The sequence below is a fragment of the Amborella trichopoda genome, chromosome 2 (genome assembly GCF_054954075.1).
Source record: "Amborella trichopoda isolate Santa Cruz 75 chromosome 2, AtrichopodaSantaCruz75HAP2 v2.0, whole genome shotgun sequence".
Lineage (NCBI taxonomy): Eukaryota > Viridiplantae > Streptophyta > Magnoliopsida > Amborellales > Amborellaceae > Amborella > Amborella trichopoda.
The window spans coordinates 68,866,284-68,885,066 of NC_142337.1; the positions used below are offsets into that span (position 1 = coordinate 68,866,284).

The window sequence follows — 18,783 nt, forward strand, 5'->3', positions numbered from 1 at the left end:
GGAATTTTCGAGAGAGACTGGTTGGAGAGATCTATTGTTGGATGCATTCATGGACCCCTAATGGGAGTACATGGTTTAGGGTGGTGAGACAGAGGGAAATATAGAGTAATGGGATTTGAATTTTAGGGTTTTCAAAGAGATCGTTTGGGAAAATGCGGTGCCAGCAGCCAGCAAGAGAGGCATTGGTGGCCTCTGAGAATGAGGCAGCAATGCATCGATATATACCGTTTGCTAAGCATGCATGCATTGGCAATATGCTTGCCCCACGCCAGGTTTTGGCCACCGAGACTGGATTGTTATGCAAGGAGATTGGTGGTCTTGTTGGGACTTTGAAATCAATGTTTAGCATGAAGACAACTGTCAACTACACATTTCCGCGCTTTCTCCTCCTCCTGGGGTCCCTAAATGATGTTTGCAACTTGTGTTGCTTATGAGTTCATGCACACTGATCTTTATTAGATGCATACTACTCTAGCTTTGTAAAATAAGCACTCCCGGGTTCGAATTTTTATTTGAGATATTAGTTAGGAGTTTCCTAACATTCCATCATCAGCAGACATTTTCTTTTCCTTTTGTTTCTTAACTTGGAAGAATTGAACTAGAACAATTCTTTCACATTCTCTAGCTGTAAATTAATAACATAATTATCAAGGAGGAGAGATTTCGTATCAAATAATCATGTACTTGCCATGGACAAAGTAATAAACTGTGTACGGTGCTCTGCTTAGGTGATAACCAGGGACTCCATTGACTATTTTTAGTCTAATAAATTTGTCATTGTTGACATGAATTGCTGGAATATTGGAAGTTTTCTTTTATCATTTCCTATCAAAAGTATGTTAATGTTGAATTGTTGATTACTTAAGCCAATAATTTTTTCGTTCAAGTTTTGGAGGCTGATTGTGGCACTGAATATTAGTGTTCTGTAATCTGTGTTATTTATAAAATGGGAATAATTACACCTACAATCTAGAGAGCTACGCCATGTGGGATTTCGTCATTTTTTGTTGTTGTATAAGTTTATACTATAGGAGAGAAGTCTTGGATATTCAAGTTCCAAGAGGCAAATCTTGATAGGTTCCTAGTAGGATTAGCTTTCATATTTAACTAGATAGATCAAGGATGATTAATCTATGGAGGGATTATTGGGTTTCCTCCTACTCTATGGCTATATGCACATAGGGTTGCTATGTGAGAGGGAATTGAAGAACTGTTAGCATGTTATGTGAGAGATGAAAGAGAGGACGCAAAGGGTGGAAAGTGGAAACACAAATGAGACAGTAAAGCCTATAGGGTTTCACAAGGGACAGATGGGGAGAAAAAAATTCAAAGAATTTCTAGGGGACCGAGATACCATCATATTCGAAATGCTGCCCATCTTTTGAGGAGTTGTGGTTCCCCATCGATAGGGATCAAGATCCTTTACAGTCAAGGATTGAGATCCCTTTAGATTAGGAAACGTGATCCCTATAAGTAGGGATCGAGATCCCCTTATGGGAGGAAGCAAGTGCCGCTCGCGCTCCGGCTCCTGGATCGTCGGATCAAGATTCCAAGAGGGGATGCCACCTAGGATTTATTGATATGATGGAGACAAATTTGTAAACGTAATAAAATGTACAATCAGATGTTGAGTACAAGACCTAAACCTTTACGGACGGCAATAGGTACACCATCATCACAAGAAGGAAGTGGATCAATAGACGAAGATAATGATTGAGCAGTTGGCTGAGTTTATGGGGGGGGGTCCACCTGCTTTTTTCTTCTGGTACAAACCTTTATTGGCTGTTACTTAGAAACATCATGACATGTAGATGTACCACATTCATTGGAGCCGGTATCTAGGGAGAAGTATCGACACAAATAGGAACAAGAATCATATAAGGCAAGGACTTTGACACTTCTTCAGAAGCCGGATAAAAAATATTTGTATCAAGCACACCACTCTCTTCTAAAAAATAAGAAGTATTTTAATAAAAGTAACATTCGTGCAAACAAATTTCTTTTGTAAACCAGGATAACAATAACCTTTGTGGAAGTATGAATACCCGATAAGGATACATTTGACAGCCCTGGGATCTAGCTTATCATTACTAGTACCTAATAAATGAACAAAGCAAATGGGGGTGCAAACCAAGTCGCCTATTCTCCAAATACCACAAGAACCATCAAGAAAAGAGAACCTATCAAACAAAAAACATTCAAATCTGTGAACTGGATAAACTAACCATGTTACAATATCCGTTAATCCATGTGACCACATCATTAGCCACAATACTTCTCCCAAAAAGATTATCCTCCTTTCTCATTCCAAATGCCCCATGGAATGGATTGGGAAACCACCCTAACTATGCCCCCTGGGCCGGGAATTTTTATTTATTTAAATTATTTATTTTTTGGTTTTCTTTTTTCTTTTTTGTTTTCGTTTTCTTTTTTTTTTTGTTTTTTCTTTTTTTGGGGGAGGGGCGGGGGGGGGGGGGTTGGGTTGACAACCAAAAAAAGGGTGTCTTCAAACATCTCTCACTCTACTAGGAAAAAAAAACTGAAAAAGAGTTACTCTGCTTCTTTGCCACTCTTTGGATTTACCTTTTCTCGCACTGACAGCAAGTGAAGTTGATAACAATTTTTGACCTTTAGCTACCCATAAGTATATTGTACACTTCTACAACAGTGCTTACAAAAGTATTAAGATCTAAAGAAATCCTAGATGACAATCACTGCAACAGTAAATGGTCAAAATCAACTTCTCCAAGACAGTCCTAGATGACAAGCAGTGCAGCAGTAAATGGTCGAAATCATCATCTCCAAGACCCCGTGGGCATCCTCTTACAGTCAAAACAGCCAATGAATCACTGTACATCAAATTCAATAACTAGAAGACTACTAAACGTGGAGCCACCAGATTCAAAGTGAAGATCATGAATACCTATTTTTGTGCCTAAATTAAGTACAAGAACCAGGCCTTTCAAATTCCACTTTGATGTAAAACATGTACAGAACAGGTAGGGCCACGGAACAGGTGATACATAAATTTGTACTGACCGGAACTTTCCTTTCATGATGCAAAAAGCAATAAGAAATAAACTCAGAAGTACCAAATAATACAACCAAAGAACAGACCTGTCCCCTACATGAGTGCCGCCCAATCAGAATAATTTTTTCGAAGTGAGCCTTCAGAATATCTTCTTCCATCGGTCCCTGTAAACGCTGAAACAACTGTCTGGCGCTTCCCTGTTTGAAACACATCATGGAGACAAACAGTACCATTCATGAGTTTCCCGCATTAGGCACAATAGTTAGTTGCATGACGATAAGGAAAATCTAAGTCAGGCAGATTCATGCCTTTGGAATGCCCGGTAAAGTAGAGGGATATGGTTGAGAAGAGCCCGAGTCTTCCGCACTGTCTGCACCATCCCCTGAATTTCTGTCCATAAGGTTTTTGTGGCGCTCCTTGCATTCCTTAGGTTTCCGGAATACACACTACAATTACAATCATTCATGCATATTTCAGACATTTCACTTAACCACTTCACTGTCCACAAGTACTTACAGGGGAAAGAAATAAGTTAGGTTCTGGAAACAGTATATGCTAAGTAACAGAATCTGAGTACTAATGCCACCTTGAATTGTAAGGTAGTGTTTATAGCATCGCTCACTAACTCCCAATTTGGCCCCATATCATGTACAAGGACAACGAGTGCCTGAGGATTATTACAAACCATGGATTTATTAGGAACCTCGTTTTCCACCAGCAGTCTACATATTTGTACAAAAAACATAACATTTCAGTACAGCTCTCTAACCTGATCCTCAAAGGTAGACCACGGTGCTCCTGATCCTGGTTGTCCAGGAGGTAACTGCAACAGAGCAGAATTAAAACATGGAACTGAATATTACATTTTTTTTCATCAAAATGCAGAAATAATGAAAAGATATCAAATACTAATCAATATGCAAATGTTTAAGCACTAATGTAAAAAATTATTAATTAATTGATAAGGCAATGTTAAGAATGACGTGGACAGAAATCTTAATTAAAGAAAAACAAGAACATGGTACTCAATATGTAACTGTTTAAGCTCAAAGGTAAAAATTATTCTTCCATTAATAAGTCAATAATGATATGAAAAACAAAACTTTACTAAAGAAAAAAAAAAAACATGGAACTGTTTTTCATGGCTAAATGGGGATCAAACAAGCACATGCATCTTAATACTCCCCCTCAAGCTTGAGAGTAGAGATCAATCATTGAGAGCATGCTAGTGAAGAATGAGTGCTTCTGAGAGGGCCTTCGTTAAGATGTCGGCGACTTGTGAAGAATGAGTGCTTCCGAGAGGGCCTTCGTTAAGATGTTGGCGACTTGTTCATCAGTAGAAATGTGAATTTATCTAAACACTTCTTTACCTTGAATTAAGTGGCAGTCCGTCCACTTCTATATGCTTGGTTCTTTAATGAAAGGATTTTCACGTGGCTCCTCAGAAGTTGTTTGAGGTCTTTCTGTGAGGTAGTTGAGTGTCAAGTATGACATGGATTTCGTACAGAACACTTCCATTAGACCGGGTGACATGATGAATTTGGTAATTCTAGAAAATGGTATGTTGGGTGAGCAATGAACCATATTATCATTGATATCAGTAATACCAGGGAAACAGGGCAGCGGAAGGCAAAAGCAAGGGAGAGTTCAGAGGAACATACTCAGTTTAGTTTTCCTTAATGCTAAAAGGAAGTTCCATTGTTTGGAAAGATGGGTATTTACTCAGCCTTTTCAAACTAAGTGACATTGGCAGCCAAAACATGGAGTCCTGGTGAGGTTTTGAAAGGATACATAGTTAGGAGGACAAAGCCTAGAGATTCCTTCCTAAACGTATTTCTTCTTGTGTCACGTCAGGACACAACAGCCTCAGAATACCAAAGAACTCTTGGTGGTTACAAAGTAGGTCCCCCAACTTTAGGTGGAACCTCAACGACAAAGAGATCATAGACAAGGCCTCCCTGCTCCATAACCTTGAATCAGCACTAACTTCCAGGCTCAGGCTTGGACAGGGAGAAACCAATCAGCAAACACACATCCTCAGGCTGTTTATAGATTAGATCTTTCACCTAGTTTACCCTGCGCCTCCCAAAGTACAGGCCTTCAACTGGCTGCTAACATCAACCAACATCTTTACTCACAAGTGCTGCTTACAAGACTCAAGATGTTAAATGTTTGACACCAGTTAGGGCTCCTCTCTCCTCATGGAAGGAGTCTCCCACAATGTCATAAATTGGGTCAAGAGACAAAAATCAATTCCCATGGAAAGTTTCCCAGTTATGCCAAAATCTTCATGTCAACTTCAAGCACACTTTGAGTAGTCAACACGGGGCCATGAGCATATCCGGCAACCTGTGGAATCCCCAACCTCAAGAAGTTTCCTAGAACTGCTAACTACAATTTATTTTTGATGCGTGAATCTATAGCAACATTTTTTTTAACCTCCCCACACTGCAACGTGATGAATCACCTCCATGTCCTTCTACTGTATTTGAGCAGGCATTAAATGGCAGCTGGCTTAATCAGTCACCAGGAGGGCTAACCAAATCACATGAGGCCCTAGACCTAATGATAATTACAGACAAGGCCCTCATGGAATATAAATTTTGCAACATAAGCAACCCGCAACATTAAATGTCACCATCGATCCCACGAATCACCTGGTCTTGATGATGACAGGTTAACCCCTATAGCTTCTCAAAATCTTCCCTTGGATATCTCAAGGACTGCAGAGGGACAAATGGTGCACTCCAACGTCATGTCAACTCTTCCTATTAAGGAAACATTTAGTGCTCCATGAATCACTACTGTCAACCTGCATGCATCAAAGGAACCAACCATGTGTTAAGGACACCTTAAATGACCAAGCTACAAATTTTGACAAGTTTCACCTCGAGCCCAGCCATTCCATTATTTTCACACTTTAATGACGCAACCCCCAGCCCAATGTGAATAACAGAGGCGATGGTAGCAACCGCAGCTTTTGGGTACCAAATATGCCTGGAAAAAGTCGTAGGAGCACAGTCCAGCCCTCGTTCAAGAATCATCAGGGCTCAAAAAGCAATGAAACTCCCATTTTTCCAAGGACGGGTGTTTGGCCCCAAACTACAGTGGAATGCAGAATCATCATCATCTGAGCCTTATCCCAACTACTTTGGGGTAGGCTATAAAAATCTTGTTCCACCATTCTATTCTATTAAAGGCCATACCCTATTATCAGGATTCATAATAAGTTTTGGTGAAGTTTTATGTTGACTACCAACCTAACACAACCCAGCCCCCTTTACCAAGGCATGAGACGGGTTAAGGGAAAGTTTAAGGTCATCACCCTTAGACCAAAAGAGCAAAGTTGATACTATTCCCCTAAAAAAATCATAAAATTTCAACTCAATTGGATGTTGAAATAGGAAGGTCGACATAAGGGAACCGTGAACCACGTGTATGAATATGGAACGCACAAATCCCTGAAAACCCCTAGAATAAGATCTCTGATGGTTTCAGGACTATAGGTCCCAAATCGTCAATTCCTTGAATTTCATCTCAACTGGACGCCGATAAACCTCTCTTTCCAAAAATGGGGTGTATGGCATATCATTCCAGCATTGCAGTCCAAGAACATTGCCCAAGTGGCAAATTTCTGCAATCATTCTCCAAAATTGAGCAAACTGATGGCACTATATCTTCCGATCGGCGAGGTGGATTAGAATGAAATTCAGATATGATGTGCTCCTCACTAAGCACTTTCATTTGGTACATGCCTCGAATGTGATGAAAGGCGGAAGCAAAATAAATTCTAGAGAGAAGATCACAAGTTTATATGGCTATGCAAAATAAAGTCCACACAATCTCTCTCCAGTTTTTCTGCCATATCTCATCATCCGACCATCAGCACAAGTTCAAAACAGAAGCATTTCAATTGTAAGTCGAAATCCTTCCCAATAGGATACGAAACGTTAGAATTGGGGTAGGATCGAGGGTTATTCGGGGCTCGCAAGGTGGCCAAACTTTATCTAATGCAGAATTTTGGGTTTTGGCAACTTGCCGGAGCGATATCTTGGTTGATAGGAGGGCTTTTTCCGCACTTTTTAGTGCAAAACAACCGTGGCAGAACCCTCTTAGATTTTTCGATCGCCAATAAACCTGGAATTTTGCAAGGATCGATCAAGAAAGTTTATGGAAAGTTGCATGAAAAACCCAAAACCCAAAACAGATGAAAATTCCATCAAACCATTGGCGTTTCATGCAAACTCTATATACCAAAATGAGCATAGCGACGTGATCTTCATTTTCCCAATGATATTTCACCCATTCTTGCTCCAAGACATTGTCCATGTCCATTTTGGTCGTTTTCTCTTTTTACTCGAATTTACTTGTAGTTTTTCTTTTTTTTCTTTTCACCCAATCCCCTCAATTTTTTTGGATCCACCCATGTTTGGATAGAGACTCCATATAAACACACTCCCCTTACCCCACGAGAGATCCTTTTTTACATGCTTGTAAGAGAGAGACTCTACTATCCTTTTGTGAGGAGAAAGAAACACTTTGTGCAAAAGAGTGATCCTAGCCTTTTAAACCCTAACCACCCCATAACCACACCTCAACCCACAATTAACCAAGGCTTCCTAACCTAAGCCAAACCACTCTTCCTAACCCTAGATCCTTTAGTGCATATTTGAAATAGAGGACCGTACCCCTTTCCGAATCCTAACCACACATTGACCAAACCCTATCCGGTCTTACTCATCCTAACCTAAACCAAATCCACCTTGCTTAAGTCTCTACGCTTAACCAAGGCTTCCTACCCCAAACCACCATCCAAACCTTGACCAAACCACCCTTCCGAACCCAAGCTAAACCACCCTTCCAACGCTAACCCAAGCAAAACCACTTTCCACCTTAACCCTAACCAAAGCTCCCATACCTTAACCAAAGCCCACTTGAGCCCACCAAGCCGAGCCCACTTGATCCCACTATCCAAGCCCACATAGGCTCACTATTTAAGCCCATCTAGGCCCACTAACCAAGCTCATTTATAAAAGCACATTTTTACTTAGACCCATTTCTACCTAACCAAACCTAGACCTAGCCTAGGACCCCCGAAACCAAAATCCAACCAGAATTTAGGGAGCCACATCGCAACCCGTGTGAGCGCAAGTCCTAAATTGAGTGCGTCGAAAGTGCAAGAGAGTGAGATTCAAACGATGCTCCAAGCTTACAGGTAACAAAGGCATAGGTTCGACTACCCTCCCCTAGTGGTGTTTGGCTCACAAGGCTCACCTGGGGAGACCTAGAGGTGTTTGGCTCACAAGGCTCACCTCAAGGTGTTTTGCCTCACACAGCTCACCCTTTTGGGAGGTATTTCTGCCACTAGGCACACTTGTGCCCCACCGGCCGATAAGCATCAGAAGGCATTCCACAACATCAAAAGCAAGGATCTAAGAGGGCTACGGCCCAGACACACCTGAATCCATTTTTCTTCATTTTTGAGGTAATTCTTTGTCCTTATACTTGTCTATCTCGATTAATTGTTGGTATGACATTTGCATGGCATGGGTTACTTGCCTTATTCGCACACTCCGCACACCTAGGGTCACACATGCAACGTGGGGGCCGGCCGACAAACTGGCAACTCCACTGGGGGTGTGCCACCTTGTTGTTGGTCTCACTTGTTTGCACTCACTCTATGAGTTGCGCCCACACATTAACGACATAATCCACTTATCTGTCGAATATCCGGGTCATGGATTTCATAATCCACGTTCCCAAATGTTTGGTTTGGGTCGATCAAGTTCCTAAGAAACCCTGTCACTCATATCTTTATCATGCTCAGTGGTTATGCCACCGGCACCAGGGCCTTTGCATCCTCTAAACTTGAAAGTGGCTCGAAAGCAGTGTTTTAAAATGTAACTGCATCGCCGCATATGCAACCGCATCATGCGAGATGCGCTCGCATCCGCATAAGAAACAGGCGCATATGCGCTTTTGATAGATGCGGCCACATATGCGTCGCATCGTAGCCGCATCGTAGCCGCATCGCACTACATCCCACTGCTACAATGTCCGCCGAATTTTTTTTTTGTCCCACTGTTACAATGTCTGCCAAATTTTTTTTCTATTTTTCCCCTCTGGGAGGGGCAAAATGGTCTTTTTGACCATCCAAATGTTAGGAAAACTGTTTGGGGGGGTATTAGGGGCCCTAAATGAAGATTTTCAGCCACTTTTGTGGCGTTTTTTGCATCAAATCGAGGTAAAAAAAAAAATTTAGGCGAAATTTTTTTTTTCATTGAAATCTTCGATTTGGCGGTTGTCTGATACTTGGATGTTCATTGGATGCCTTTGATTGTTGATTTGGAGATGTTAGGGTAAATTTGTGATAAAAAATTGGGGGTTTCAGAGGTCGTAAAGAAATCGAGCAGTACTTCACAGAGTCGGTAATTCTTTTTTCCTTCTTGTACAATATTACTATTATACATATTTTTGGGGCAATGTCTTCTTCCCAATCTTCTAATAATAACGGTCCGGCTAGGAAATATGCTAAACTAAAAAATCCAAAAGATAGAAATTGTGTAATATGCTTGCTCTGTGGAAATACTTATATGGGTGGATAACTAGATACAAAATCTCCGACAACTAATACTTTTGAAGTTAATCATTAAACTAAAATACCTACTATCACATATATCACCTTCATATTTTTTTCTATGCATTAACTTATTTTTTAAAATTTTTTATAATTTTTTTACATTTATTGACCACATCATCGTGATGCACCCGCAGCCGGGCCACATCGGCCCCCCACCGCATCAGGGCTGCATCCTGCATTTTAAAACACTGCTCGAAAGCCACTCCATGTGTCTCAATCCATGGGACCGGCCCCATTCTTCCTCAAGGTGGTCCAAAGGCCACTCCTCGCTCCATGGTTCCTAGGCCCAGCGGCTGCCCCCGTCAAACTGCTGGGGCCTGAGGCCAATTGCTGCGACTGCTGACTTAGCCACTGGCCCCCATATTGGTAAGGGTGGCTCTAAGGCCACCCCCACCATCCCATGTGTCAGGCTTAGAGCCACCCTTACCTAGACATATCTCCCATCTTTAGCATGGTCGATCTTTATAATTATCGTTGTAAAGTGGAGCACGAAATGGAGAATCATCAAATGAGAGTTACATGGCCAAATTCCGAGTAAACCAAAAGAGAAAAGTTAAAGGGTGATTGCAGAAAGGGAAATCAAAACTCAAGCTGGCACTTGCTGTTGATACCTTGTCAACAGAGAGGGCAAACCGGATTCTCAAAACCCATGGATAAATGAAGAGAAGTTCATGGAGGTAGATGCCAAGTAAGTGTCAAGCTGCAAAAAGGAGGACAAGCACAGAGGCGAGTTCCTTTTAAGGATAGGAGAATGCCAAAAAAAAAAAGGTTGGGTTGAAAATCCAAGACGGCAGCCCAACATTCCTACTCTTTTAAGGTGTTTAGTGTTTGAAGGGCTGTAGAACTGTTTCGGACTTTAGGGCTTTATTATTATTATTATTATTTTTTTTTGAAATGTTGACAGATGTATTACTATAAAGGAAAAATTACAACTCTGAGTTAGTACGAGAGTACCCTAGTAGATGGGACTCTCTGCAAAAAAGAATAGGCCCTTAGGCCCTATACAAAATGGGGTTATAGGTTAGCCCCTTTACAGAGTTTACAAAAATGGGGTTATAATTTAGTCCCCTTACAAAGTCCGCTATAAATTTTACAGAAGAGTACAAAAAGTTATGCCGAACTCTATGTGGCCCACACGATGCAAAAAACGTGTAACAAGCCTAGTCTTCCTCAAGGGCGTTGGCTCCGTCCTTCGTTAGGAGGTCCATGAAGGCGTTCGATGTCCTCGAGGTATGCATCTATGAGACGGGCGTATCCCTGCAAATATGTTCAATCTCGTCATACAAAAGCATAAGGTACCACAGTGGGTAAGCTTTCCTGGAAGCCCACGTGATGATGTTTTGGGCATCTCCCTCCACTATAAGATGTTGTCCCCAAGATCTATCGAAGCTTTGCAGGCCTTTAAGCAGCACGAAAGATTCAGCATGCAATGAATCTTGCACACCTAGCTATTCTGAGTAAGTGAAAAGAACATTGTGTTGGTGATCTCGAAAGATTCCTCCCATCCCTGCATGGCCTGGATTCCCTAAGGAGCACCCGTCAAAATTTAGTTTGATTGCTCCTTGATGGGGTGGTTTCCAGATGGCAGATATTTTCTTTTTCTTTTGACTGTGTACAAGAATATTCTTCCATTGAGGTAGGAAGGAATTTGTTGGGATTCCCTTGAAGTGGTGATTGTTTGACACCCAAAAGGTTACTAAGGCTGTACCCTTTTGAAAAAGAGTTGAGACTAGAGTGACTTGTCCTCTAAAGATTCTGGCATTTCTTTCTTTCCAGAGCGTCCGAAGGGTTGCTGCCACTGTTGCCTTCCATAAAATTTTCCTAGTTTTTGGCCATTGTGAGGCGAGATTTGAAGCAAGCAGGTCTTTAATCGTTGGTGGTATCACAAAGTGTACACCAAACAGTTGCAACAGGCAACCCCAAAGGTCATGTGCAACATTACAAAGAAGGAAGAGGTGCAAATTGGACTCCTCCTCGCTCAAACACATGCAGCACCTATTTGGGTTCTTTGCAGGTGACCAATAGTTAATGCCTTATGGGAGGTAGCTATCCAATTGAGTGTTTGCACCACGGGAGGTGCTAAAGTTTGCCATACCTGATAGAGTGTCGAAGTAGGGTTGAGAGGGAAAGTAGGAGGTTGAGTGAGTCTTTTGTAAAAGGAGGCCATTGTGAATTCTCTTGATGGAACAAGGGACACACCAGCTTATCTCTTCCATGGACAGGAATAAAAGTTCCATGCAATAGAACTGAAAGAGATAGGAACTGATTTGTTTCCTCCACGGATAGATTCCTTCTAAATGAGGGCTGCCACCATCTTCTACCTCCTTGTGGTATCAATTCATCGTCTATTGTGGAGTTTCTCTTTGTTGCTATTGCGTATAGAGAAGGGTAGCATTCCCTCTTTGGTGCATGACCTATCCAAAGGTCAGACCAAAAGCTTTCTCTTGTGCTTACTCTTGGGTGAAGCTTGATGAATTTCTTTGAACATAGTGAGAGAGAAGAGAAAGGATCTCCACGCTCCTGATGCATTGAACCAAGGTTTTCTCTTTGGGACCCAGGTGTGGTTTGGAATATTGTACTTATTTCTAAGAACCTTTGCCCAAAGAGTATCCGTTTGGGTGGCCAAGCGCCACCACCATTTTCCTAGTAGGGCGAGGTTTTGCTTTCTCCAAAGTCTGATACATAGTCCTCCTTGGTTCTTGGGTAAACATACTTTGTCTCAGGAAATGAGATGAAACTTTGTCGTGTTTGCTTGTCCTGAAGTTCCCCATAAGATGATCAAGGTAGTTGACCACTGAAGCGGACATTTGAAAAAGAGACATGACATACACAGGTGCATTGGCAACGGTAGCCTTGATGAGGGTGGTTCTTCCTGCTTGGGAAAGGAATCTTCCTTTCCATCCGGCCAATCTTTTGTCTAACTTATCTATGACATGGGACCGGCTCCTCTTCTTCGGTTTTCCCAGCCTAAGAGGTTGACCAAGATGGGTTGTTGGGAGGTCTTCGACTTTACATTCCCAGGGGGGTATAAGCTCTCTGATTTGGTTGTTGGCAATTGCTACACCCATTATTTTGGACTTCTCCATATTGACCTTGAAACCAGTGGCCAATTGGAAGCACTTGAGAAAAGGCCTCAGGTTTCCCACTTCAAGCGGAGAGGCATCAAGGAAGACTAGTGTGTCATTTGCATATTGCAGATGCGACATTATTGGCTCCTGATGTGAAGTTCAAAACGCCCGTAAGCAGTCCAGCTTGGTAAAGGAGGGCGAGAGTCCGGCTAAAGACGTCTGCCGAAATAGCGAAGAGGAATGGGAAACGGGGATCCCCTCGACGTAGGCCCCTCGAAGAAGGAAAGTAGCCCTTGGGGGTTCCATTAATAAGGAACGAAAAGAAAGGACGAGAGTAGCAGCCTCTTATCCACATTCTCCACCTATCTCCGAAGCCCATTTGTACCGGACCGTGTAATATTAAAGGCTCCACCCAAACACCAGACCGGGTGAGGGAGGGAAGCCACTAGGTCCAACTCGAACCAAAACGTGGTCGAATGGAAGAAGAGCAAGGGCCATAAATGGCCGAGAATTTCCATTTTAGACCATCCGAAATACAGGACAGTAAAATGGTTACAGAAAATTCTCCAATATGTGAAGATAATAAAAGCTGGTCAATGGGATCCCAGATCACCCAAATACCCTCTGAGGTTCCTACAGCTGGTAAAGTTACCCACTGGGAAGGCCTCCTACCCCATATTTGATGAATGAGGAATAGGGAGGGCTCAGGTGATTTGGTTTTGGTAAGAGTGAGAATGGTTGGGCAATGTTTCGAGGACAAGTCCTTAACAGCCTTCCTTTTGGATGGATGGCCTAGACCTCTGACATTTCATGTGATTATCTTCATGGTTTGGGGGAAGGAGAAGAGAGTGAGGCTAATTGGGCTTTATTATTAATTGAAAGGTTATATTTGATATTATTTGGGACTTTGTGGGACTTATTTTTATGTGAAAGGTTAAATTTGGTATTCAATATTTTAGCTTAAGTTAGGATTTAGGGTTTAGGATTAGAATAAATGGATGGCTAGGGTTTTGTAGGAACTCTAAGGGTTTCTTTTGGGTGTTTTAAGTACTAGTTTCACGGGAGAAAGGGACAATATTGGTTTGAAGATCACTTTGAGAGTAAGGCTCCCTTCTATCTAGGGTTTGAGAGATTGGAAGTGAGAACGTTGAAGCTTGAAGATCTGGATCACCCGATCACCTTATCGCAGTGAATTGGCGCAAGAAAGAGCTATCATTTCTGTTCATAAACTGCTGTTCTCCTTTTTCCAGTAAGGATTAGAGGTACTTATTGAATTTAAACGTGGAAACTGAAGGACACTTTCGTTTGGAGGAGTTGGTAAGTACACACACTACTACTTCTTGCACATTTTTTTTTTTGTTTGTATTGCTCTTGGCTCTCAATTTACATCAACCATTCAAGTGAGACTTTTGTATTAGTAACCTTATTAATATATACATGTCATTAGCTTCCAAAAAAAAGAAGCAGGCAATAGATAAAAATGAATCTGGCAACGCATGTCTGCACCAATCATTCAAGAGAAGAGACTGGCTTGAAAACCAGTAACTTCAATAGGAGATCTAACATTGAAAAGATTGCTGCTTTGTCAGATTGTATCTTCCATTAATGTAAGCACACTTCCACTTACAATGGGAACCTTTGTCGATTACAAACAATTTGGTAATCAAGGAGCATGCAGTTATTTGTATATTTTGGCATTCTTGCTTCCAGGGTTCTCACCTTAACATCATTTAACATGGACTTCATTTTTTTGGGCGGGCAGGGAAGGGGTGCCCAAGGGGGGGGGGAGTTGGGTGGTGGTGGGGGAAGCGGGTACAAGTTCCAAACATACTTCCTGCCCAGCTAGCACCTTTGATCGGCTCAACAGTGCAAAGTATTGTAGATTTCACCCAAACCGTGGAGGCTCAATGTCATAGCAAAAAGTTGGCTAACTTCTTGTTTCTTGAATTTCTTCTTTAAACTTGATAAAGTGGTCTAAGCATCCATATATGACCCCAGTTTGAGGATGCATCTCTTTTGGGACTCCATGATTGCAATGATTTAAAGTCCCACAATACATATAATGAGGAGAGATCAACACAAAAACCGAAAAAAGAAAAAAGAAAAAAACATGTAGGCAGTGTATCTAACATGAATTTCACATCCAAAAGAAAGAGATAAAAGAACTCGCTAATAGCATGATCCCTAAGAAAACAAAATGAAGCCTAAAAGCATTGAAAACTAAAACGAGAAAAAAAACAACAAAAAGATCAAGAAGATAAATAATGTTAACAACTTAAAAAAAAAAAAAAAAAAAAAGGGTCAAGAAGATAAATATGCATTTGATGCATAAAAGAGTAGACTGGCAGAACTAACTACCACTAATAAAATAAAATAAAATAAAAGATAAGAAAGTAATTTGAAAACAATACAACTGAATGGTGCTTAAATCAAAGAAAAGACGCATATATAACAATGCCTAAGGGAGAAGAACTGTTACAGATTACAACTTATTATCCACAATACCAAGCATTAGTATGAGAGAAAAGCTTGAAAACTCGTCATTATAAATGTCTGGAACATTAATAATTCCAAAATTCCAAGCAACCATCTTTAAGAAAAAATAATTCTTCATAATGAATTATTTCTAAATATAACACATTTAACTCTTCTGTGCATTGGAGTATTAAAACAAATAATCAAATAAATGAATAGATCCTAGTAATTAACAGAAAACCACCCTGAGACTAGTATAGAATCCCTAGAGCATTAAATAAAGTTCTTTCAACCATTCCAGAGATCTAACATAAAGATTGAGGGAAACAAATATGATTCTCTAAATCAGGCAACTCCAGCTGAAAACTATGAACAAGAAACATCAGCCATGAAGTTTCAATAGTACATACCTTCAGTGTTTTAGGTTTTCGGCTTCGATCCCGACTAGCAATCATTCTTATGAGCTTATTTGGATTGGACATATTGCTCATTTGAGAAGCAACTGGAGAAGGCATTGATGCTGTTGCTGGAGTCGTGGTTTCTGGAGATGTATCTTGTGATTGCTTAGCAACTTTAGGTTTCTTTGCAGCTCCGAGCACACCTTAAGAGCAGGTAAATAGGATATCAGAATCGGATCAAATTAAGCAAAACAGTTAAGAGTAAAAACTAGTGTTTGGAGGTAATGAACAAGTTTCAATATGTATATAACACTTACCACTGTTTACATTAGCTTCATATAGATGGCCTTCTGTCCTCTTCTTTGAATGGTCCCTCTGAACCAAATCAAAAGCAAACCATAAGTATACTGATCACTACAGAATAAGCTTTTTGACTATTCATTGATTGCTTCACCAACCGAAAAGAAATAAAAATATACATCTGAAAGAGATTCACATGGGGAAGAAAAAGAGCAGCAAAATATTAAAACAGCATGAATGAATGCAAAAAGGAATAATCAGGAAAGAAGATAAAGATAGGTTATTCAAGGAAAGGGATGTGACTTGGTTGAATTTTGAGCAATCTGTTGACCTCCACATGGATCCAGACTGAGTAAAAGATCACAAAATGGGCTCGAGGAAAAGGTGCAAGTCCATACCAAGGAGAAACGAGACCGAGGACTCAAGGAGTATGGGGAATATGTTGAGGAGACGATGATCCAAATGACAGTATGACATATGTTAAGGGAATCTGATCACTGGCCATATTTTATGATTTAAGATTTGAGAATTGGGTGACATTTGAAACTGTAGTATTTACAAATATTTGACCATTTTAACATTTATTTATAAACTAAGTTCTACGGTTTCTATTATTAATTGGAGGCACACCAAGTGCATGTAAAGCAATGAATGTGTTTAGTTTTTTGGGCTTTATATTTTCATGTCATGCTGGAGTTGTAATGGATGTATTTTATCATTTATTTATCAATTCAACTCTGAAATTTGCAAGTAGAACTTCTCAAACTTCACCACCAGAAAACTATTAAATTTATACATACAGAGTCAATTATCGATGCATGCTCATATACTTATGTATGAATTGCAATCCATGGATATAAACGCATGGATGTGTTCACATGCTACAGGGTAAAATTCAAAATCCAGGCACTTCTCTTTTTAATAGTTGACCAACAATCCAAGCACTTGAGTAGGCCCCCTAAGCAAAACAATCCTATAATGTATATGGTCGAGTACACTCACAAGCACGAATAGACTAGGAATGACTAAAACAATCCAAATGTAGAAAGGAATTATAACATACTAAACACATACACAAATAAAGTTGGTCCATTTCATACGCTATAAACAATAAGTTCAAAGATAGTCGATAATAATATCACCTGCTCATGTTGGCCGATGGAATCAATGAGCCATCTCGATTCGTACTCAGAGCCCTGCACTAACAAACATTTAGACCAACAAAACCAATGATACAGCCAAAACATGAAAAAAGAAAGCCACAACTTTTAGAACTTACCAAACCCCCAGAATCTGTTGATGTCATTGAATTCCTAAATCCCGTATGCCTGGTCTTCTTCCTTTTTTTAGATTTAGTAGATACTTCTACACAATCAACAGGCAGTTGCTTTCTGCAATCTACTGTTGAATCAACTTCAATAGTTCTCCTGGTATGAGAACCACCATGCAACGCACTATGCTCATCTTGGAATGAACTAGTATCACCACTTGATGCATCAGTTTTATTTGCAGCATAAGCCCCTCCAGTTCCCATACCAAATGGGCCTAGAATCCGCTGCCGTGGAGCAGTTCGAACGCGTTTTGTAGGAATAGACCCAACATTTAAAGAACTCGATGCCCTCTTTCCAGCCAACAATGATTGGTTCTCATACTTATTTTCCGAGCAAAGCCCATGAGATAACATATTCAAAATTCTGGTATCACTGGATCTTGCAAACTTTGGAAGGATTTTCTTTTTCTGCAGGGCAGTTTTCGATGACTTGCTACCATCAAAAGAACTAGGCAAACAATGTCCTTCAGTTTCACCTTCATCCTCATCAACTGCAACCTCTCGAGCTCCAAAATCAGAAATGAATATAGATACCATTAAGAATGTGATACTGTTTAACTTAAACCCAATAAACAAGTTGTGCTACTAAATACCTGCTGCAGCATCAAACCACGAAGAAGTTTCGCTATCCTGTCGATGCATCACTCTCTCAGGTTTCTGAAAACAAAATTATTTCAATAAACAAAACAAAAAATCACAAAGAGAAGCATGTAGTACAACTTCTACTATCATTATAAAACCATGTACAAAAGGTTACCAGTTGGATCAGAGCCACATGGCAGGTAAGTTTCTGGCTGCGATGCTAAAGCTTTATCACTTTATAGGACGCATATGGTACATTTTAGACAATTTCTAATGATGACAGGTTCATTCATGTGGGACAGAAGAGTCAAATTACAATACTCTTCATGTCCATTTTGATTGTATCATATCAAAGCCACCACAGAAGAGTCAATCGTGATTAAATATAGTTGAATCACTTGTGGGAAAAATAATCAATTTATGTGATCCATGACGAATTGAACTTTTCCATAATTTATATTTATTCAGCCTAAATTGACTAGGAGTAAGTAGAAGTCTTTGTTAAAATAAAATGTTGCCACTTGAAAAAACGTGAAATCCATGTAAGATTTTAGCACCCAAAGAACATAAAATATTTTATTAATCACACATGCACCATATACATTGCTAAAGTTTGGACTCATATTTTCGTGTCCCTAACTAAACAAATTGTACAGACACAAATATTACTTGAATTTTCACATGTTTCTTATAATTTCAACATTTATTCCTATAATAAATCAACTTATGCACACACCTGCACATGCGTGCATCCACACACAGTTTCTGTTATGTGATTTTTGTTATTCGGTGGCTTAAATTTTGTACACTAGTAACAGTAACTAAACGTTTAAGCATTCATAAAATGTATGAAATGGTAATTATATACGATTAGAAGGGATGGTGAAACGCATCGATAAGTAGGCAACTGACTGGAAGTACCAGAAACTAGAAAGGTTCAGCTAAATCCCTCCCTCGAT

The 18,783-nt window shown here is 40.3% G+C and overlaps 1 protein-coding gene across 14 annotated transcripts in view; it reads right to left on the bottom strand.

The window, feature by feature from the left end:
• LOC18430024 (chromatin modification-related protein EAF1 B) overlaps positions 1 to 18,783 on the bottom strand; it is an 86,265-nt gene that overhangs the window by 7,920 nt on the left and 59,562 nt on the right. For 8 of the 14 annotated variants that reach the window (XM_020664836.2, XM_088859807.1, XM_020664834.2 and 5 more), the window contains 9 exons: positions 17,836 to 17,899; positions 17,192 to 17,748; positions 17,055 to 17,108; positions 15,930 to 15,987; positions 15,625 to 15,815; positions 3,801 to 3,854; positions 3,618 to 3,698; positions 3,340 to 3,477; positions 3,118 to 3,228 (listed from right to left, as the gene is read on the bottom strand). In XM_020664836.2, the coding sequence (XP_020520495.2) occupies positions 3,118 to 3,228; positions 3,340 to 3,477; positions 3,618 to 3,698; positions 3,801 to 3,854; positions 15,625 to 15,815; positions 15,930 to 15,987; positions 17,055 to 17,108; positions 17,192 to 17,748; positions 17,836 to 17,899 (1,308 nt within the window). The remainder of the gene's footprint in view (positions 1 to 3,117; positions 3,229 to 3,339; positions 3,478 to 3,617; positions 3,699 to 3,800; positions 3,855 to 15,624; positions 15,816 to 15,929; positions 15,988 to 17,054; positions 17,109 to 17,191; positions 17,749 to 17,835; positions 17,900 to 18,783) is intronic. The other 6 variants (XM_088859804.1, XM_088859808.1, XM_020664837.2 and 3 more) reach the window with 1 other exon arrangement.